Source organism: Lepidochelys olivacea, assembly GCF_965140295.1.
Source record: "Lepidochelys olivacea isolate rLepOli2 genome assembly, chromosome: 1".
NCBI classification, from domain to species: domain Eukaryota; kingdom Metazoa; phylum Chordata; order Testudines; family Cheloniidae; genus Lepidochelys; species Lepidochelys olivacea.
The window spans coordinates 64416165-64439083 of NC_140411.1; the positions used below are offsets into that span (position 1 = coordinate 64416165).

At 42.7% G+C, this 22919-nt stretch overlaps 1 protein-coding gene across 1 annotated transcript in view; it reads left to right on the top strand.

The window, feature by feature from the left end:
• The window catches only part of VWA8 (von Willebrand factor A domain containing 8), a 291052-nt gene that overhangs the window by 59152 nt on the left and 208981 nt on the right, over window positions 1-22919 (top strand). The window contains exons 8-12 of the mRNA XM_084611928.1: window positions 950-1058; window positions 9190-9294; window positions 17334-17465; window positions 19735-19869; window positions 19965-20042. Coding sequence (XP_084468054.1) covers window positions 950-1058; window positions 9190-9294; window positions 17334-17465; window positions 19735-19869; window positions 19965-20042 — 559 coding nt within the window. The remainder of the gene's footprint in view (window positions 1-949; window positions 1059-9189; window positions 9295-17333; window positions 17466-19734; window positions 19870-19964; window positions 20043-22919) is intronic.

Here is a 22919-nt window from a genome sequence, read left to right on the forward strand (position 1 = left end):
ACCCCAGGCCAATCAAGACACCCAATGCCATTTAACCTGTCTAAGGATTAGTTAAGGCCGTTAGGCTAATGCAGGCACCTGATTACAATTAACCAGCAAAGGCTCAATTAAGGCCATTCGGCTAATGGAGACAGCTGGAACCAATCAAGGTCCCATTTACACTGCTTAAAAGCTCTCCTTCCAGTGAGTTCCGGGGGAAGGAAATTGGAGGAGAGGAAGCGATAGCTGAAGCCTGAGGAAGGGTCAAGGTAGAGAAAGAGTTGGAGGAGAGGAAGTGTTGCGAAGGACAGAGGTAAAGGAGAAGGTAGAAAAGGAGGTTGCGGGGAAGTGGCCCAGGGAGTCTAAGCAGTTCCGGTGGTGAAGGGAAAGCCACCAACAGCTGCTACCATTAGGGTCCCTGTGCTGGAACCCGGAGTAGAGGGTGGGCCCAGGTTCCCCTTCCCCTTGCATGCTCTACAGAGACCTTCTTGAGAGGGGAAGCAGACCTCGATCCAGGCAGGGGGCTGAACAACATCTAAACCCAAAGGAGCAGCAGAGACTGTGGGGTATCCCCCTTCCCACCTCCCATACTGGCCTGTGATGAAAGTAACTCGGTGTAGGCTGTGGTCCTTGCTGCTAGGCTAAGGCAGCTCAGTGAGCTTCTGACGCCACAGAATCTGCCTGGAAGCGCAGGACCTACCAAAACAGACTTGGAGCTTTTCACACCCTAGAGACTGATGAGAACTAAGTGAATTTTTAGTAAGTATGGGAATATGTTTAAACAGTTTTTCATATATAATTACAGTTTTCATATTGTGAGTCCTTAATTCTGTAGAACTTTATTAGATAAAATTTACTTGTATTCAGAAGTTGCTTCAACATCTTATGCTGTGTTTAGCTTCATAGGGCTTAAAGTTTTAAAGTATGTTTTGCATGTATAAAATATTACAATTTCTTGTTTATTTTCCAGAATCTCTCAGCTCTTGTCTTTTGCTACAACTCTCTGCTCCCAGGAATCTTCTACGCTAGGACTTCCAGATTTTCCTTTAGACAGTTTATCAGCTGCAGTTCAGATTCTGGTATGTGCATGTAACTGTGAAGTGAAATTTTAAAAGTGAGGAATTTCCTCAGATATAATTTGAACGGTTCATATCTTATTAGTGTCTTTGGAACTACTAGATTAATAAGAACACTAAAAAAATCTTTCTCTCTCTGAATTGGATCTCATTGGACACATCCTTAATTGGATCTCTGTGGGCACCATAAAGACTGCAGAGATCCAGATGTAAAATCAGGAGATAAATTAGTATGAATCATGAGACAAGAAAGATTTCAGCAGAGCTTCTTGGTGTATTGAACAATGATTAGATTCAATTAATTCATTAGGCGTGTGGATTAGCCAGGTGATTTAAAATTGATGTAGGTGTGTTTATTTGGGGGGGAGGAATTTGAAACTATTTCTCTCAGAGAAACTGACTTATTGATACCATATTAAAAACTATGAAGTGATAAGCACAGTGATTAGACTAATTTATAGTGTGCTTTAGGAAAGGAATATATGTGGGATTTTTAAATACATTATATCATTTTATTTTTCTAGCCCTGTGGTGAAAATGACTTTTAAATTAATGTCAGACTGCTTCCAAAATAGTGGAAATAAAATGTCCACTCAGCTATTTATCTGACCTGAGGGGTGAAGGAAGTATTTTATTTTACATTAAAAAATGTAGTGTGTTATCATTGTGTGCCAGTGTCTGATCTATCTATAGCTTCCTAAACCAGGTTCTCAACTTTTTCCATGCTGTGGCCCTGTTTCCTTCTGGGACCTTATGTTCCTCCCCTCATCTGGCTCGGACCAGTGACCATTTAGCAATATGGGAAAGGCAAGGTGGTTGCTTGCTCCCTTTCAACACATTTGCAAGCTCCTACAGGGTCATGACTCCCAGACTGAAAATTCCCGTCTGAAACAGAAGGCTTTTTCGAGTGAGGAGGAGGCTAATCTCATCTGTGCCATTGTAATTATGCTCTCTTTGTGGCCTTACAAAAAATGCTTTTTAAATGTAATAATGCTAAGTGAATGTCTGATCACCTGAGCAGCACATTTTACCTAGAATGTGCTCATGTGGATGATTTTTACTACATCCATTTATAATGCTCCAGATTCAAGGAGCATCATTGAATAACAAAATGAGTTGAGTTCGCATTTCACAAAAATATACTTGTGCCAGGATAGTTCATTGCTGTTTTGCCCATATATGTTGGGGATATGTGCAAACAAAAGAAACTAGAGAATTTTGAGTGAAAAATCTATTTTGTTTTATTTAGGGCTTGATTATGCAACCATTACTCACCTTGGTGAGCACTTAAACAAGTAGTTCTTCTTCTAGTGCTTGCTCATGCCGATTCCAAGTAGATGTGTGTGCTTAGTGGTACCCGTCGGGTCGGCTGTGGAGCCCCCTGGAGTCGTGCCTTTATGGCAGTGTATGTAGGTCCTTGCCGACCCGCTGCCTCTTAAGTTCCTTCTTACTGCCCATGATGGTCACTGGAGCTGCTGCTTCTCTATTGATACGGGAAGCGATCCCCTAGTGGTCTTTCTCTTTGTATCTGTAAATAGTTAACTTAGTATTAGTTAGTGTTTCAAGTAGTGTTTATAGTTGGTTAGATAAGTTTCTGTTAGGGTTTCCCCCACTGTGTTCTTCCCCTTCTGGGGACTGCGGCATGCCTCGGTCTCAAGGGTTCAAACCATGCAGGTCCTGCCAGAAGCCTTTCCCCAGGGGTGACCCCCACGACCCTTGTTAAAGTGCTTAGGGGAGGCTCTCCAGACCTACAGGTGCAAGATCTGCAAAGGCTTCCACCCAAGATCCAAGAAGGAGAGACTTTAGGTTAAAACTACTCCTTGTGGAGTCAGTTCTCCATCCCCAGCCGGGACAGCCTGCATCAGACCCGAAGTCCAGTGCTTCGATGCGGAGTGCACCAGCCTCAGTGAGAGAGATTGCGGCGCGGAAAAAGGACTCTGGGTCCAGAGACCCTTGGCACTGCCACTTCCTGGCACCGAAGACCTCCACTGTGGCTACCCGGCACTGCTCGCACTCGCTGGTGCCACACAAGAAGCAGAAGAGAGCCAAAAGGAGGGGGCGTTCGCTCACAATTAGAGCCGTGGAATGCGAAAGCGCTAGTGGAGTGCATCCCATGCCAGGACACTCAGCCCCTGCTCCGGCTAAACTGGCACCAGCCTTGCAGAGAGATCCGTTGAGTCCAGTACTGGTGGACTCCCCCACGCGGGAGAGTCTGGTAGAGGATCTGGATCTTCTGTCCACCCCGGACATGTTCGAGGCAGCCAGGGACCTCGTAGCTATGACAGCTCAGGTGGCACCGGCCCTGCAGAAAAGTGTTATGCCTTCTAAGGACAAACCAGCCATAATGCGGCACCGGCCGCCCTCCCCTTGACACTACTTCCTGGCACCACCCCATTGCGCATCCCTGTGGTCACCGAGATCAGAGTCCTTGTCGGACTCAGAGCCAGAGTGGTATGTCTCGAAATGGATTCGGCACTGTAACCCCCACTCAGAGGATAGGGTTAATTGGAGCTCTTCCAGACTTAGGTCAAGCCAAAGCATTCCTTCCGGAATCGCGTTTTCTGACCAGGGGCACCATCATTGAGGGCTTACAACGACAGCTCGCTGCTACGGTGCAAAATTGCCTGAAGCTGCTCACTTGTATGGCTGCTTATACATATACGGTTCAGCACACGAGACTGTGGCTCTGACCTCTTCAGGCCTGGCTGGCCTCAGTATACAGGCCAAACCGAGACCGCCTAGACAAGATAGTTACTCTTCCTTCTCCAGTTATTGAGTGCAGGGGCGACGAGTTATATCTCCACGTGGTGCCTTAGCACCAGCAATATTTGGGGCCCAGCTCCACCAATATTTGGGAATGGATGTCCCCCCGACCCCACCTGCCGCCCCCCTGCGCCTCCCCTGAGTGTCCCCCGACCCCCTCTTGCTACCCCCGGTCCTCCGCATGCCTCCCCGGGCCCCAGAGCATCCCTGCCTCTGCCTCTTCCCCGCAGCTCCATGCTGCCTCCCTGCAGCAACTGCTGCCGCAGGGTCCTAGTGCCCCTCCATCTCCGCTGCTACGGCACACTGGCTCTGAGCCTGCCATTCCACCTCAGAGCCTTCCCTTTTCCATCGGGACGCTCCACCAGCACAGGGGGCCCCTCCGCCCCCATGCAGGGCAAGGAGGCAGCCCCATCCCTCACCCCCAGTGAGGCTACAGTCAGGGGCAACAGTAGGGGAGGAGGCGGCACCCACCATGGTGGAGGTGAAGGAGATTCCTGGACCTGAGAAGGGCCCTAGGAGTACATGCAGTGACAGTGGTGGGGGTAAGTGTGCTGCTGGGGGGGGCGGGAAAGGGGGGCTCCTCCCCCAGAGCTCGCTGTTGCTGGCAGGGAAAGGGCTGGGGGGAGTCCTTCTCTCTGGCCCCTGTCCTGGAGCAGACTGCCTGCACCCCAAACTCATCCCCAGCCCTGCCCCACCCCAGAGCCCACACCCCCAGCCAGAGCTTTCACCCCCCCACTGCACCCTCAACCCTCTACCCTAGCCCTGAGCCCCTCCAACAGCCCAAACACCTTATCCGCAGTCCCTGCCAGAGCCCTCATCTCCCTGCACTCCAACCCTCTGCCCCAGTCCTGAGCCGCCTCCAACACCACAAACCCCTCATCTCCAGCCCCAGACACAGCCCTCATCCCCCTGCACTCCAACCCTCTGCCCCAGCCCTGAGCCTCTCTAACCCCCCAAGCCCCCCAGCCCCAGACAGAGCCCTCACCCCCCACACTCCTACTCTCACCCTGAGCCCCTCCCACACCCCAAACCCCTTATCTGCAGCCACACCCCACAGCCCTCACCCCAAACCCCCCTCCCATCCCCAAACTCCCTCCCAGAGCCTTGGGCAGGTGGGGGGTGGAGCTTGGGCAGGGGCGGGTTCTGGGCAAAATTTCTACAAGCCTGCCACCCCTGCTCCTGTGGTGGCAAGCGGTGTATGCAGAAGTACCCTTCTCCAGGCTCCAGCCCTCACTGTCTCTAGTCACAGATGCTTTGGCGATGGGATGGGGGACGTACCTTGGAAGACTCAGGAGTCAAGGTCTCTGGTCCCAGGCAGAACTTTCACTGCACATCAATGTCAGGGAGCTAAGAGTGGTTCGCCTTGCTTGCCAGGCATTCCAAACCCATCTGGAGGGCATTGAGCAATATTCTACATAAACAGATAGGATGGTGCCCTCTCCTCTCCCCTATGCCAGGAAGCCCTCAAACTGTGGGACTTCTGCATTGTGTAATCAATACATCTAGAGGCATCATACCTTCCAGGCTCTCAGAACAACCTGGCCAATCATCTCAGCAGGTCCTTTCATAATCACAAGTGGTTGCTTCAACCGTATGTCGTGATCAGCATCTTCCAACAGTGGGGATTTCCCCAGATGGACTTGTTCACAATGGGGCACAACAGGAAATGTCAGCAGTTCTGTTCCTTCCTGAATCTCAGCCTGGACTTGCTTACAGATGCTTTTCTCCTCCCTTGGAAGGATGGTTGGTTTTTGTCAACACGATGGTTGGCCGCTTCCTCAAAGGACTAGTTAGACTGAACCCTCAAGTAAGACAGCCAATCCCCCCCACGGGATCTCATCCTGGTGCTCTGAAGACTGATGGGTCCTGCCTTTGAGCTCTCTTCTCTACCTTTCCTGGAAAGTAGCGTTCTTGGTGGCTATAACTTCAGCCAGGAGGGTGTCTGAGCTTAAGGCCTTAACTTCTGAGCCCCCATATACAGTCTTGTATAAGGACAAGGTACAGTTGCAGCCACACCGAGCTTTTCTCCCAAAGGTAGTTTCACAATTCCACATAATCCAGGACATATTTCTTCCAGTGTTCTTTGCTAAGCCACACGCTAGCAACCGGGAGCGAATACTGCACTCCCTGGATGTCAGGTGAGCGTTAGACTTTTACATTGAAAGAACAAAGCCTTTTTGGAAATCAGTGCAACTTTTCATTGCGGAGCGGATAAATGGACTTCCAGTGTTGTCCCAAAGAATCTCTTCATGGATCATGGCCTGCATCAGGGCATGCTATGACCTGGCAAAGATACCTGCCCCTGCGCTGACAGCACACTCCATAAGAGCGCTTGCATCTTTGGTGGCATTCCTGGTGCAAGTCCCTATTCAAGACATCTGCAGGGCAGCAACGTGGTCATCAGTCCACACTTTTACATTGCGCTACGCCATTATTCAGGAGGCCAGAGATGATGCCACATTTGGCAGAGCGGTGCTGCAGTCTGCGACCTACTGAGCTCCAACCCTTTCTCCTAGGAAATGCTTGGGAGTCACCTACTTGGAATCGACATGAGCAAGCACTCGAAGAAGAAAAAATGGTTACCTACCTCCTTGTAACTGTTGTTCTTTGAGATGTGTTGCTCATGTCCATTCCAAGACCCACCTGCCTGCCGCTCTGTCAGAGTACTCTGGCAAGAAGGAACGGAAGAGGCAGCAGGTCGGCAGGGACCTATATACACCACCATGAAGGCCCAACTGCAGGTGGCTCTGCAGCCGACCTCACAAGTACCGCTAGGGGAAAAAAATTCTGACGACTGTTAATGCAGCGCACACACCTACTTGGAATGGACATATCTCAAAGAACAACAGTTACGAGACGGTAGGTAGACTTTTTTTTCATTCATCTGTGTAAGGGTTGCACAATCTAGCACTTAATTATATGGAATTCCAACTGTAGAGCAGGTAAATTGAGCATTGATTGGGATTTTAGTTTTCTGGAGTTTCTTTTTCTCCCATTGAAGGGTATACGTAGCTAATACCTAGTGATCCCCAATGATATTCATAGCTACGCTCAGCTTTTTATTTCTTTTTTACTTTGCTACCATAACTCAGTTATTTATGGGCTTGCTGAGTACAAAAAAAAAAAAAAAAGAAACAGAGAGACATATTAGTTATTACTTACACTTAGTAATCAAATTGTTTTAGACTGCTAATACAATTTATTTTTTCTGCAAATAATTGGAAGTAAAGTATAGTAATTTTTAGTAGCCTATTTCTACACTAAACAGTATTAACTGAACTATTCAGTAATTTCCAGTAATTGAATTATGAAGTAAAATCTGTACAGTGTAATGGAATCAGTATTTAATTATTATAAATTGCTATGAATGACTCAACCATGCTGCAGATTTCTGTAATACAGATATTTATTTATTACTTCTATGAAACTGCCCATTGCATTTCTTTGCTCAGAGATATTTAGAAAATATATGTAAGCATGATTTATTCTATATTATAGTGTGCCATACACAGAATGGTTCAAGTAAGTGCAGCAATCACAGTAAAATAAGGCTTAATTTATAAATGTCTTGTAGGGAGGGCAAAAGAGCCTTTTTAGTTCCAAGTAACCTAATAGCCAGTATTGCCTAAACTTAAATGTCATAGCTGAATTTCCTCATAAAAAATCTCGCTTTACTACAGTTGTGGCTGCTGTTAGTTTCAGTTCCTTTTTGAAAAGTGGTTATAAAGTATACCCTTAAGGACCCCAAAACATTAGAATTTAAGAATGTTAACACTTTGTAACCAGTAACTCTTCTTGAGAAGTCCTACCATCACTGTATACAAAGTTAAGTCTCTACACTCAAGAAAAGCAGATTGCAGGTATCAGAAGTGACAGAAATGGGCCTGATCTCTTGACTTGCATATGAAAATGGATTGAAATAGAAAATTGAAGATAAAGGAAAAGTGTGGAGGGGCAAAGTGTCACATTGGTTTCAGCATTAAAATGTTTCTAAACTGCGTTCACTTTTAATAAATCTTAAAAATAGGAAAACTGTAGTCTCCCCTTGCATGTGAGTCTTCTCGGTCCTTTTTATAGTTTCACACTCCGATCTACTTTTATGGGAAAGTGTCTTTCTGCAGTTTAGTGGCATCAATCTCCAGTAATTTTTATTGATCTCTCTATGGTAGTTCTGTTGTTGGCTTGTATTCTAACTGATTATACTCCCGTCGGCCTTCAACATGCTGCAGCCAAAATGTATCTTTCTTTCTTGATGCTGTAATCGTTTCCCACCTTGTTTGAATCGCCCTACTGGCTTCCTGTGTTTCCACATAAAGTTCATACTCCTCCTCGCTGTCAAGACTGCATTGCATCGCTCGTCTCCATCTTTGACTTTTTTTCCTATTACACCTTCTTTTATGTTCTAGTCTTTGGCAATCCTTGCCTGTTTTCTCCCACTTATAACTTCACTCCTTTCATGTTACCTCCGATACTTGAAACAGCCTCACTGTCTAGGGGGCCTCACCACATTGCTCTCTTCCTAAAATACCTTTTATCTTCCCTCCCACCATTTATGACTTAAGTAAAAAAACAAACAATCCCCCATTCCCAACCTGGTAAATATTTATATTATATCAATTCTGTTGAAATCCAGTCAAATTCTGTTAAGATCCAATTACAAGATGCATGCCTAACCTCTACAGTGTATATTGATGTAACTGATGCATCTAGACCCTCCTCCTCATGTTGTCTAACCTCGATTATAAAGTCTTGCAAGCTGAGATTTGTCTTTTTAGCACCATTCACACCTATAGTGCAGCAGAAACAACAAGGACAGTCTGTGAGCAGATAAGACTTGTTCAAGTGTACTGAATTTCTTGGCTACAGCACTTTTTAAAAAACATACCAGATTCTGACCACTGGCAGTCTGCAGTGGAGGCCAGTATATGCAATAAGCAACTGTAACACTCTTTACTTCTCCCTGATGTCTTCCAAGACCTCAAGGGAGTTAAGTAGCACAGAGCACCAGAAGGAAAGACAGCAGCTGTCATATCTTGAAACTACCCTGCCTCCTCTGTGTGATGTTAAAAATCAACAGCTGGTGGCTCATTCTTCAGTTCATATCTAGATTCTTTAGAATCTTCAGTTTCAACAATTGACCCCTCTCTCCACCATCAGAAAAGAGTATGAGACCTAGTGGGAGTGGAGGTGGGGAGGTAGGTGAGACAGCTATTGGGGAAGCATGGATGAAGTGTCCCTGGTTTTGTCTCAAAAGCTGAATGGTGCCCTTGTTTGTTGTCTCTCTTGCCTCTTTTGCAGTTGTGTCAGTATAAAGTGTTCCAGATGAATGGATAATTGAATTAATCTTTCCTGTATTTTTATTTCTAATTAGGATTCCTTCCCTATGATGTCAGTCCAGCATATAATCAAATGGCTTTACCCTTATAATGTCCTACTAGGAAGGGAAGGCAGGACTGCAGTAGAAGATGCATTAAAAGTGAGTACTGTGCATTTTATATACAAATCCCAGAGAGCAGTCAGTTACTACAGTAGCCCCATTAAATCATAATAAGACATCAAAGCAATGCTAATTATTTAAATAATATATGTTAATGCTGATGTTAAAAAAAAGATTTTGAACAATACCTTCATAAACCAACAGATTTCATTAGATGAGTGTTTTATATCTTCTACTGAATTTAGGCCACAATTCAGAGGTTCTTAAACACATGCGTAACTTTAACAATGCGATAGTCCCATTGATTTCAGTGTGACTACTCACATGTTTAAATTTAGGCATGTGCTTAAGTGCCTTACTGAATCAGGGCCTTAGCGAGAAGATATTGACAAGATAGGTCTTTGTCACTAAAATGGAAAATAATAATTTTTCTAAAATTCATAAACTTCTCAGAAAATTAATTGTGATTAAATTACTTCACATGAAAAATATTGAGTGTGTCGTGACAATTCTACTAGTTTGTTTATCTTTATGGACATTTGTATCTGTTAAACATTCAGTTAATCTATAGAGCTTTCTGAAATAATGCTGAACAAAAACTAAAACACTAAAAAAGAAAGACAGAGAAAATGCGTATTTTTATGTCTCTTCATTTCCCTGCCCACTTTCTCCTCCTGCCAGCATTTTCCTAGATTCATAGTCTTTTTCAGAGTCACTATTTCCAGATAGAATTTCCCGACTGGTAAGTATGCCCCCCATTCTTTTTTCTTAGATGTATTACTTTACATTTGGCCCTATTGAAAGGCTTATTGTTTGCTTGTACCCAGTTTACTAAGCAATCCAGGATCCGTCCTCTTCATTATTTATCACTCCCCCAATATTTGTCAACCAACTTGATCAGTAATGATTTTATGTTTTCTTCTGGGTCATTGATAAAAATATTAAAGAGCACAGGCCTGAGAATCAATCCCTGCAGAACCCAGCAAGAAAAAATACATGCTCAGTGATGTTTGTCATATTTGTCATTGACTGTTACATTTTTGAGACCTGTCATCCAGATTTTTATAAATTTGTATGCCATATTGATTTTGTATTGTCCTAGGTTTTAATCAAAATGTTGTGTGGTACCAACACAAATGCCTTACAGAAGTCTAGGTGTATTACATCAGCACTGTTACCTTTATCACTCAAACTTGTAATTTCATCAAAGAGTATCAAGTTTGTTTGACAAGATTTATTTTCCATAAATACATGTGGTTGGCATTAATTATATTACCCTTCTTTAATTCTTTATTAATTGAGTCCTTTATCGGGTGTTCCATTATTTTGCCCAGGTTCAGTGTCAGGCTGACAGACCTATAATTACCTGGGTCATCCCATTTGCCCTTTTTATATACTGGCACAATGTTTTTCCAGTCATCTGAAACTTCCCCAGTTTTCCAAGATTTATTTAAATCAATATTAACTGTTCAGAGAGGTCCTTGGGGAGGTCTTTTAAAACGTTTGGATATAAGTAATGTGTACCTGCTGACTTTAAAATGTCTAAATTTAGTAGTATGTATTTAATATCCTGCTTAGTTAATGCTGGAATGGAAAGTATTTCATCATAGGATATGCATACATCTGGCTTTTTCCCACATATGGAACAGAAATATTTATTGAACACTTTTGCCTTTTCTGCATATTGACCATTTTACCCTTTCCATCTCATAACGAACCGATACCATAAGAGTCCTTTTGCCATAATACACTAAAAAACATTTCTTGTTTTCCTTAACTCTGTTAGTTGTAGATATTTCCTTGTGTCCTTTTGCTTCCTTTATCAATTTCTACAATTTCTAGCTTTTAATTTGTATTTATTGCTATCAACATTTCCTTTCTTCCACTTCTAAAATTTATTTATTGCTTCTTTCGCTTCCTTAAGCCAGTCTGGTTTTTAACCTGTGTAGTGTTCTTCCTCAGTTGTGATTTTTTGGGAATTCAGTAAAATGTATTTCAACATCTCTCAATTAACAGTTATTTTTTTTTGTTTAAATTCTCCCAGCTGATTGGCTCATAATTGTTTTCAGCTTTGTGAAACTAGTACTTTTAAAAGCACCCTGTATAAATATTACTGGTTGGAACTTTATTCTGTTTGCACATAACAAATATAATTAAGTCATGATCACTTGCACCAAAGCAACCACTAACTTTTAGTTCTAAGATCATTTCCTCTTTATCTGTCAAGATGAGGTCTAATATAGAATTCTTTTTATGTTAGATGCAATGCTTTGTGAGTTAGGTAATTGTCATTTATACTACATAGAAATTCCAAAGATGTTTTACTATTCGTAGCATGAGACTTCCAGTTGAGCTGGGCAGGAAATGGTTTTTTTCCTGTTTCTAATTCAGACAAAAAATCGATCTTGGAAATTTTTGTGAACTGAAAAATCCAGGAAAAAAATAATTAATTCAAATCAATCAGAATGTTTCAGTTTTGGCCATTTTTATTTTTTAGTATAATTAGCTTAGATTTTGATACAGAACTTTAGTTTGAACTGGAAGACTGGAATTTTTCATGTATAAAATGTCAAAACAAAACATTCTGAAACTATTTTCAACATTTTTTCGATTCAAGAAATTCATTGAAACTGACCATTTCCTGTGAAAAGTTTTGGTTTCTATTAACCTATACTCTATACTCATGGAGCAGGTCCTCAAAGAATCAATCCTGAAGCACTTGCATGAGAGGAAAGTGATCAGAAACAGCCAGCATGGATTCACCAAGGGAAGGTCATGCCTGACTAATCTAATCGCCTTTTATGATGAGATTACTGGTTCTGTGGATGAAGGGAAAGCAGTGGATGTATTGTTTCTTGACTTTAGCAAAGCTTTTGACACGGTCTCCCACAGTATTCTTGTCAGCAAGTTAAGGAAGTATGGGCTGGATGAATGCACTACAAGGTGGGTAGAAAGCTGGCTAGATTGTCGGGCTCAACGGGTAGTGATCAATGGCTCCATATCTAGTTGGCAGCCAGTATCAAGTGGAGTACCCCAAGGGTCGGTCCTGGGGCCGGTTTTGTTCAATATCTTCATAAATGATCTGGAGGATGGTGTGGATTGCACTCTCAGCAAATTTGCGGATGATACTAAACTGGGAGGAGTGGTAGATATGCTGGAGGGGAGGGATAGGATACAGAAAGACCTAGACAAATTGGAGGATTGGGCCAAAAGAAATCTGATGAGGTTCAATAAGGATAAGTGCAGGGTCCTGCACTTGGGACGGAAGAACCCAATGCACAGCTACAGACTAGGGACCGAATGGCTAGGCAGCAGTTCTGCGGAAAAGGACCTAGGGGTGACAGTTGACGAGAAGCTGGATATGAGTCAGCAGTGTGCCCTTGTTGCCAAAAAGGCCAATGGCATTTTGAGCTGTATAAGTAGGGGCATAGCGAGCAGATCGAGGGACGTGATCGTTCCCCTCTATTCGACATTGGTGAGGCCTCATCTGGAGTACTGTGTCCAGTTTTGGGCCCCACACTTCAAGAAGGATGTGGATAAATTGGAGAGAGTCCAGCGAAGGGCAACAAAAATGATTAGGGGACTGGAACACATGAGTTATGAGAAGAGGCTGAGGGAGCTGGGATTGTTTAGCCTGCAGAAGAGAAGAATGAGGGGGGATTTGATAGCTGCTTTCAACTACCTGAAAGGGGGTTCCAAAGAGGATGGCTCTAGACTGTTCTCAATGGTAGCAGATGACAGAACGAGGAGTAATGGTCTCAAGTTGCAGTGGGGGAGGTTTAGATTGGATATTAGGAAAAACTTTTTCACTAAGAGGGTGGTGAAACACTGGAATGCGTTACCTAGGGAGGTGGTAGAATCTCCTTCCTTAGAGGTTTTTAAGGTCAGGCTTGACAAAGCCCTGGCTGGGATGATTTAACTGGGAATTGGTCCTGCTTTGAGCAGGGGGTTGGACTAGATGACCTTCTGGGGTCCCTTCCAAACCTGATATTCTATGATTCTATGATGAAAAGAAATTTCATTGAAAAATTCCTTACCAGCTCTAACCTCCAGCTTTATGTTACTCAGATTGAAGTCACAAACAATAATGCAGTTTTTTCTCTTACACGTTATATAGGTAGGTGCTTAAGGAGTTGGTTACTTTATTCTTGTATGTGATTTGGTGGTGTGTAACCATTTTGAGCTTTATCTGTTACATAGTCAGTATTCTCTTTAATTTCAGTTAATTTTTTGAGTAATGATTGAAGGATTGAAACTTTACTATATTTGTGGGAAGTACTTTCTTTATGTTGTGATTTTTAATTTATTTTGCTAGCACCCAGAGCATTAGATAGCCATCTATAGTTGTATTGAGAAATGTGAAGAAATAAAATGTTTCCTTCTCTTGTTATAATTGCACCTGGAAATGATGCTGTAATTATAAGAGTCTATCAGCAATGCATGTGGAAATAGCGTTGGACCTGATCCAAAGTATATCGAACTCAATGGGAGTCTTTTTGTTTACTTCAGTTAACTTTGGATCAGGGTCTCTAACTTGCCAATTTAAATCTTAGTTCAAGATGAAACTCAGAGTGCACATTCTCAGCTTTTTTCTATTCTTCTTCCAGTGTTTGGTGGTGGTTGAAATTGGTTCAGCTGTTAAAATAAAAATAGAATTTTTGGCAGTTTTACACTAAAGTTCACTTATGCTTTTTTTAAAAAAAGTTCACATTTAAACATGAAATATTTGTAGTCTTTTAGTCCAGAATGTGAATCTGAGAGTGAAGAGCCAAAGTATATGTCTGATTATGTTACAAAAAATAATTGTGTTTCTAACCTTAATTTGCAATGTTATGGTATCTTGTACAAATAAAGATACATAGATTTTTATGTTCTTTGCAACACACTTTTCATAAAAGCAATTGAATGTGCCTAAAATAGTGTGAAGCTTACTCTAATGTTTTCAAGAGACAAGGTGGGAGAGGTAGTATCTTTTTACTGGACCATCTTCTATTGGTGAAAGAGTCAAGATTACGCAGAGCTCGAAAGCTTGTCTCTCTCACCATGGAAGTTGGTCTAATAAAAGATATTACACAACATGGCTACAACAACACTGCATCAAATGTTTTCATCACAGCAGCAATCTTCATCATTATCTGAATTGCCAGACAGATATTTATCATGATATTTGAATTCTGAACCTTCATAACCTAATTCCTATGGAATATCCTTTCACCTGCTTGGAACATGAGGCTATGGCCAAGATGGCCAGTCAAATTTAAGATGCTCTGGAACCAGTTTTTAAAAATCAGTTAGGGTCCTTTTTGCTTCTTGATTATGTAGAAAAAAGATGAAAAATCATTTCCCAAATAAGTGTAGGTTGGGTTTTTTACTTGTTTTTTACCTCTGAAATAGCAGGTTTTACGGGAGGACTTTTTGGGTATCTTCGGGTTGGTTTACACTAGAAAGTTAGGTCAGTTTAATTACATCTGTCAGGGGTATGAAAAATCCACATCCCATTGTGGCTTAGTTAAGCTGACCTAAGTTCCTGGTGGATTAAGTGCAAGGATGGGAGAATCCATCCCATCAGCATAGGTAGCATCTACGTTCAAGCTTTACAGTGGTACAGCTGGGTCACTGTAGTATTTTAAGTGTAGACAAGCCTTCGGATGTGTGTGGTGAGCGCTCACACTCTTACTGAAGTGTGTGTGCATGTGTGTGGGCGTGTTGAATCTTACACATGGACATATCCTCTCTTGTAAGTGTTCATTAGGCAGTAGAGTTAGAGGTGTTAAGAAAAAAACAAAAAGAAAAGGAGTACTTGTGGCACCTTAGAGACTAACCAATTTATTTGAGCATGAGCTTTCGTGAGCTACAGCTCACTTCATCGGATGCATACCGTGGAAACTGCAGTAGACTTTATATATACACAGAGAATATGAAACAATACCCCCTCCCACCCCACTGTCCTGCTGCTAATAGCTTATCTAAAGTGATCATCAGGTGGGCCATTTCCAGCACAAATCCAGGTTTTCTCACCCTCCACCCCCCCACACAAATTCACTCTCCTGCTGGTGATAGCCCATCCAAAGTGACAACTCTTTACACAATGTGCATGATAATCAAGTTGGGCTATTTCCTGCACAAATCCAGGTTTTCTCACATCCCCCCCACCCCCATACACACACAAACTCACTCTCCTGCTGGTAATAGCTCATCCAAACTGACCACTCTCCAAGTTTAAATCCAAGTTAAACCAGAACATCTGGGGGGCGGGGGGTAGGAAAAAACAAGAGGAAACAGGCTACCTTGCATAATGACTTAGCCACTCCCAGTCTCTATTTAAGCCTAAATTAATAGTATCCAATTTGCAAATGAATTCCAATTCAGCAGTTTCTCGCTGGAGTCTGGATTTGAAGTGTTTTTGTTTTAAGATAGCGACCTTCATGTCTGTGATTGCGTGACCAGAGAGATTGAAGTGTTCTCCGACTAGTTTATGAATGTTATAATTCTTGACATCTGATTTGTGTCCATTTATTCTTTTACGTAGAGACTGTCCAGTTTGACCAATGTACATGGCAGAGGGGCATTGCTGGCACATGATGGCATATATCACATTGGTGGATGTGCAGGTGAACGAGCCTCTGATAGTGTGGCTGATGTTATTAGGCCCTGTGATGGTGTCCCCTGAATAGATATGTGGACACAGTTGGCAACGGGCTTTGTTGCAAGGATAAGTTCCTGGGTTAGTGGTTCTGTTGTGTGGTATGTGGTTGTTGGTGAGTATTTGCTTCAGGTTGCGGGGCTGTCTGTAGGCAAGGACTGGCCTGTCTCCCAAGATTTGTGAGAGTGCTGGGTCATCCTTTAGGATAGGTTGTAGATCCTTAATAATGCGTTGGAGGGGTTTTAGTTGGGGGCTGAAGGTGACGGCTAGTGGCGTTCTGTTATTTTCTTTGTTAGGCCTGTCCTGTAGTAGGTAACTTCTGGGAACTCTTCTGGCTCTATCAATCTGTTTCTTTACTTCTGCAGGTGGGTATTGTAGTTGTAAGAAAGCTTGACAGAGATCTTGTAGGTGTTTGTCTCTGTCTGAGGGATTGGAGCAAATGCGGTTGTATCGCAGAGCTTGGCTGTAGACGATGGATCGTGTGGTGTGGTCAGGGTGAAAGCTGGAGGCATGCAGGTAGGAATAGCGGTCAGTAGGTTTCCGGTATAGCCATCGTCCTTTGATGTCAATAGAGTGACACCATAACTTTTTCAAGCACAAGAAGACCTGAATTTCTAATATAACCCCACCCAGATAAACAGATAAGATGAAAACAAACCAAAAAACCTCAAACCCCACCGTTTTTAGCAAAAAAATTTCACGCCTCCTGCATACAGCGTAGAGTGATGGAGGGGTGGTGGAGGGCAGAGGTGGTGATAAAAGGGGCAAAAGGCAATTTTTTCCTTGGCCTATTAAAGGCTATATAATAAAAGTTTCTTGTGTTTAGGGAATCCTCAACTGTAATTACACACAAGGCTATCGAACTAAATAAACATCTTAACTTGATGCGTAATTTTTTTTTTTTTTTAAAGCTGGATGTTAAGTGGTCATAATAGTCCTCAAAGATAAATGGTGTGGTAACATAAGTGCTGGAGGCGTGGAGCTTTATTTCAGTCTCTCTGGCTTCAACATCAACAAGTCAGCGGTGGGAAATTATATCAATAGGGCTATCTTGCAGTCAGAATAACCTAGTTTTTTTTTCATTTGGAAAAGAAACATTAAAATCTCTATAACAGAAAATTCTATAAAAGATCTGGAATTCATGGATTTCTTAGAATTCACAGATTTCTGTTGTTCCAGCTCATGACTTAGTTTAATTTGTTTGACAAGAGGAGCAGCAAGCTAATAGTTTAATAGAGAACACTTAATAGATACATACCAATGTTAGCATCTTAAAAGGTCCATTTTAACTTCTCCAGTATTAAGGTTCTTTCAGCAAATGGATATTGAACTTCAGAAGAAATTAGTCTTGCATCAATTTCTGCCATGTTTTCAGTGGAAATATTTAAAAACACAGCACTTTGTTAAATAATTACTACTTTCTCAATTTTTACAGCGTTTTGAGCTCCAAGATTCAGAAAGCCCTTTGCTTCCCAGTATGATTAAAAAAGTGGAAAGAATACATGGAAGCAAGACCTTACAGGCTGATGTAATTCTCCAGATTGCTGAAAAAGAAGTGAAATTCCAGGTAATGATTCACAGATTCAACAAGCGATATCGGGGTGGGCAAACTTTATGCCCCAAGGGCCACATCTGGGAATAAAAGTTGCATGATACACCATGCATGCTCACAAAATTGGGGTTGGGGTGGGGGAGGGGGGGAGGGCTCTGGTTGCGGGTGTGGGCTTCTGGGTGGGGCCAGAAATGAGGAGTTCAGGGTGCGGGAGGAGGCTCTGGGCTGGGGCAGCAGAGTGGGGTGCAGGAAAAGGGGCAAGCTCCAGCTTGGGGGTGCGGGCTCTGGGGTAGGGCTGTGGATGAGGGGTTTGAAGTGCAGGAGGCTGCTCTGGGTTGGTATCGAGAGATTCAGATAGCAGGATGGGGATCAGGGCTGGGGCAGAGGGTTGGGGTGCAGAGAGAGGCTCAGGGGTGCAGGCTCTGGGCGGCACTTACCTCAAGTGGCTCCCGGAAGCAGGGGCATGTCCCTTTTCCGGCTCCTATGCGGAGGTGTGGCCAGGCGGCCCGGCAGCTCCCATTGGCTGAGGTTCCCGGCCAATGGGAGCTGCAGGGGTGGCGCTTGGGGTGGGGTCAGCATGCAGAGCTGGCTGCCCCTACATGTAGGAGCTGGAGCGGAGCCATATGGCTGCTTCTGGGAGCTGCATGTAGCGGCCCCTGACCCTGCTCCCCGGCTGGAGCGCCGAAGCAGGGCAAGTCCCAGACCCTGCTCTCCAGTGGGAGCTCAAGGGCTGGATTAAAATGACTTGCGGCCCGGATCTGGCCCACGGGCCGTAGTTTACCCACCCCTACGCTATATTCTTGGTTTCATATCACTACCGCAAATTTGTTATGCTACTTTCTGTTGACTCCCACCTACATTTTGATGCTCTATGTTGATAAGGAATTTGACTGAGAGCCTCAGTGAATATCCACTTTTTATGGTAATATTTAGCAAATGTAATTTATGAACTGGAAAAGTAAGGCTTTATTTTTAGGTAACTTGTGCTCGTTTCTATGTGGTTATTTTTTTATTTTATTTTATTTTTTTCAGAGACATGACCTATTTATTTAATCAATTACTAAAGTGTTGGTGGAAAAGTACTTTCTTGATTTCTTATTTTGCATTGCGCCATGGAATAGCATAATACAAAGCGTTTGTGATGCTCTTGTGGCTATCTTCTATATAGTTTTGTTTTTCTGAAAGAATCATTTTTTTCACTATATTTTTAAATAAAAACAATAGTAGTTTCTTTCCTTTTGTCCACCACATCAAATAAAATGTGCTTGGTAATATTATTCCAGCCCAGGATGTTGAAACAGAAAACGGAGAAAAAGTCTTCATATTACTGACATCAAATACAGTTAGTCTGACTTTCTTTCAGTGAAGTTTATGGTCTGTTGGGTAGAGAAATAAGGCACTTTTTATAGACACACATGTTGATCTGAGTTTAAAGTAGAGATTGAATTCAGTGACACTGAGGTATCTATGTAATAGAGGAGAGTTAGTTGGAGGCAGAGAGAGTTCTGAGTCGCACTGGGGTGGGACGGCCTCAGAGAGTTTGTACAATGGAGGTGAAGAAGGAGATTGGAGTGCAGGAACAAACTATGGTAGAATCTATGAGAAGCTGATTGGAGAGCTGCTCTGAAGGAAATAGTTAGCTTCATTAGGCACTGGAGTGGACTCAGAGTTGATTGAGGAGTTTCTCTGAGGAATGAACAGCCTCTTTGGGAACAAGAGTAGAGGAGGAATTTGAAGGGGAAGCAGTGACCAGTGTGTGTGTGGAAGGAGCAACAGAATTTAGTAGCTTAAGCAGGGGTTAAACTAGAGGAAAAACAAGTGTTGCTATTCTGCAAAGCTCTGCCCACTTATAACACCGGAGCGAGATTTCCCTCCAAGTGGATTGTTCATATCTTCACCATAGGATCATTTCTCTTCTTTCTTACCCCCTGATCTGCAATAAATGATTCTAGTGTTCACTTTGTAATTGGGTTTCAGTGTTAATACCCTACTGAGGTGAGTCAGAGTCCTCTTGAGACTATTGATTCATGTTGCCTGCAAACCAAATCAAATACCATTGCATTGATTTCCATTTGATTCCTATTCATGGGTGGTTTTTTGGCGGGGGAGGCAACCACAAGCCATAAAGGCAACTTTTTTTTTTTTTTTAAAAAGATTGAGATTCTGGAGCACAAGAATGCAATCACCAGTGAAAAGTTACAGGGCTACTGACCCAGTGTAAACCAATCTGCCCCCAAGCCTAAACCACTTTCATATAACTTGTTTATCTTTTTTCTCTTTGTAGGTCCCAGCTGGGACTCGACCATTAAAACTGTGTTCTGGATCAGACGCTTTCATAAAGACTTCCAGCCATAAGCAGCTGTTGGCAGAAATGATGCAGTCACATATGGTTAAGGATATGTGTTTGATAGGCGGAAAAGTAAGAACTGTAAACTTTTCTTTTTTTTTCCTCCTTGCAAGGTATTTTAAATCTAATGCCTTAATTTTTATTTTATTTTATTTTTTACTTTATAGGGCTGTGGCAAAACAGTTATTGCTAAGGAGTTTGCCAATATGTTAGGATACAACATAGAGCCTGTCATGCTGTATCAGGTAAAGTAAATTATACAGTGGTGCGTATGCCTTACAAATGGTCTGAAACATGACATACATAGGTTACAGATGAAAGAAACTAGATGGAATCTCTATGTAAGGCTACAGTCTCTGAAAAATCATTCATCTAAGGAAAGAAGCAAAAGTAATATAAGAATGAAAGGAAAGTAGTTCTTGAGATACTTTGTTTACTTGATGTCAGAATACTGAGTTGCAGTGTCTCTTCCAATTTGCAAGGCTACGTAGAGAGATTATTATATAGAGTGTGGTATGGAATTCTGAGGTAGGTTACTATGTGTATAGGGTCAGATACTAAGTCAGTAGCAAAGGTAACATTGACTTCAGGCTCTTAGTAGAGATAGAAAAAGAGAACGTCAGTGAGTGGAGTATAAGGAGATTTGTTCAATAAAGTAAATTACGATATTTCTTAGTTGCAAAGAGCTGACAGCTGGTGCTGTGAATTAGCATAACAATGTAAGAAAGAAAAGGTTTTTTTTCTTTCTAGTCTTTGGATGTTGTTCTCCTAAGTGTGTTTCCTGCCTTTGGGTCTGCATGGTGACCAGTTGTTTTGGCATATTTAGAGGCCCTGGAAGACCTTTTCCCCTTCCTTTTTTTGTTTGTCCGTATGCTATAAAATTGTGAAATGGAATTCTCCAGCATCTTCCTTTTTCTATTCTGGAAGGCAGTTTCTTTATTGTGTTGAAAATGCATATTTGCTTTTATGTTTTGGGGACCTTCTTTTTGTGTTACTTTTTATGTTCTGTATACTCCTGGGGGAATTCTGCGATTCTACACATGTGCAGAATTCATGTCCTGTGTTGAATTTTTTTTCTCTGCAGAAAATACATTCTGCCGGAGTGCAGTATGCCTTTTGCCCACAAGGGGCTGCTGTGGCATCAGAACAGAGAACAGCTGCCCCAGCTGCAGATAGGGAAGAGAAGCGGCTGGGTTCCTCACAGCACCCTGCTTGTAGGGCCAGGTCAGGAGGCATGGGATATGGGGGATGGACAGCATGGGGCACATGGGGTTGCTGGGGGGTCACAGACTGAGGTTCAAAAGGGCTAATGGAAGGGGGACAGACTGGGACGGGGACTGAGTGGGAATGTGGGGATATAGGGGAGGGGGTGGATGAGTGGGGATTCAGGGACACATGGGGATGGTGGAGGGGCACAGGGACACATGGGAACAGGGGCAGATGTGCCTGACAATGAGAGAGGCTAGGGATCTGCCAGGGTTTGCATGGGGGAGGCTCCCTAACAACTCGTCCCCCTCAAAACCCCAAAACTTCCATACTTCTCCCGGTCACACCCAGCAACCCTCCAAGTTCACACGCCGGCTCCTTCCCAACAATTACTTCCCTCTCCCTCAGCTCCTCTGTAATCCTTGACTCTCCCAAGCCTTTGCACTGCTTCTGAGGGGTGTAGGAAATGTGTTTCTGTACTGTAGTTTAAATGAATTATTACTCAGAGTTCTGTATTAATAGGCCTAGTAAGGAATCTATTTGTCAAAAAACATTTTCTGAATCTTTTTTGTTGTTTGTATTGTTACAGACATACTTGCTGACAGTTTTGAAATAAATTACCAAAATAATTTAAACTGGCATGACTATATTGTGTTACTTTGACAAATAAAATATGCAGAATTTTGCAGAATTTTAAAATATTGTTCACAGGATTTTTAATTTTTTTGGTGTAGAATTCTCCCAGGAGTATGTATAGCTTTAATCTTTCTTTCTTTGTTCAGATTCCATAATCTTCTCATATTGTCTTACATATTTACTTTTCTGATACATAATGTATAGAATTTAAACCAGTACTATTTGAATTTTGTCATGATTCTTGTTGTTTAATGTTTATATTAAATATAACACAGATCCCAGTCGGGATTGAGGCTCTGTTGTGGTGGGTTCTAGAAAAACACATTCAAGGATATGGTACCTCACTCTCAGAGCTTAGAATCTAAGATGAGAAGTCACTTATGAAGTGTAGGGGGAAGGGAGCAGAGAAAGATTAATCAAATATATACAATTTTTATAAAAATTTACATTTTTTTCATTGTAAATAGACAATGTAAGTGCTACTGTCTCTTTCAGTCCATCAGCCTAGCCATCATTAATTGACTGATTACCTATGTGTTGTGTCAGAGGTGGGTCTTGAGGAGAGATTTGGAGAACAAGGTTGACGATTTACAGAGCAGTACAGGGAAGGGATGGAAAAAGGTATAGAGACATTTTTGCAAGAAGCTGACAAATGGATGGTTTTGTTGGTTGACTGTAGGAGGCATGGGACAATGACCTCACTACACGTTAAGCAGTGTTTGGCTTGCAGGAAAAGGTGTTCGGCCAATTTAAGGGGTAGAGAGCCAGACTGACTATCTGCGATAGCGTTAAACCAGGTTATCATGGGAACACTGACCCATTCCCCCTCCCAGGTGGCCAGGAGAGAGGAGGAAACTATGCAGGTCCACACCGGTGCAGGAAAAGTGCACCTTTACCTGGACCAGGCAAAGCAGCACCCAGTGTCCCTCCTGTGGATGTAGTTAAATATCAGGTTTTGTCATGATTTGCTGTGGGCATTATGTTAGTTGCTCTTTTCTTGGGGGGCTGGGAAAGGCTTTTTATCTCACCGCCAGATAGGCCAAGACAAGGTAAGGGGCGGGTTTTGCCTTCCCTATAGCAAGTTGGGGACTTACTTAGGGCAAACATGAAACGGGGGTTGCAATTATAACGTTGCAACTCATTAGATCAGTGCAAGGTGGTTGTAGTGCTATCCTCAGAGATTAAAAGAACAATTTTTTTCACCCTCCTCCTTGTAACAACCTTTTATGTACTAGAAAAATGTTATGTCCCCCCACAGCCTTCTTGTCTCCAAACTAAAC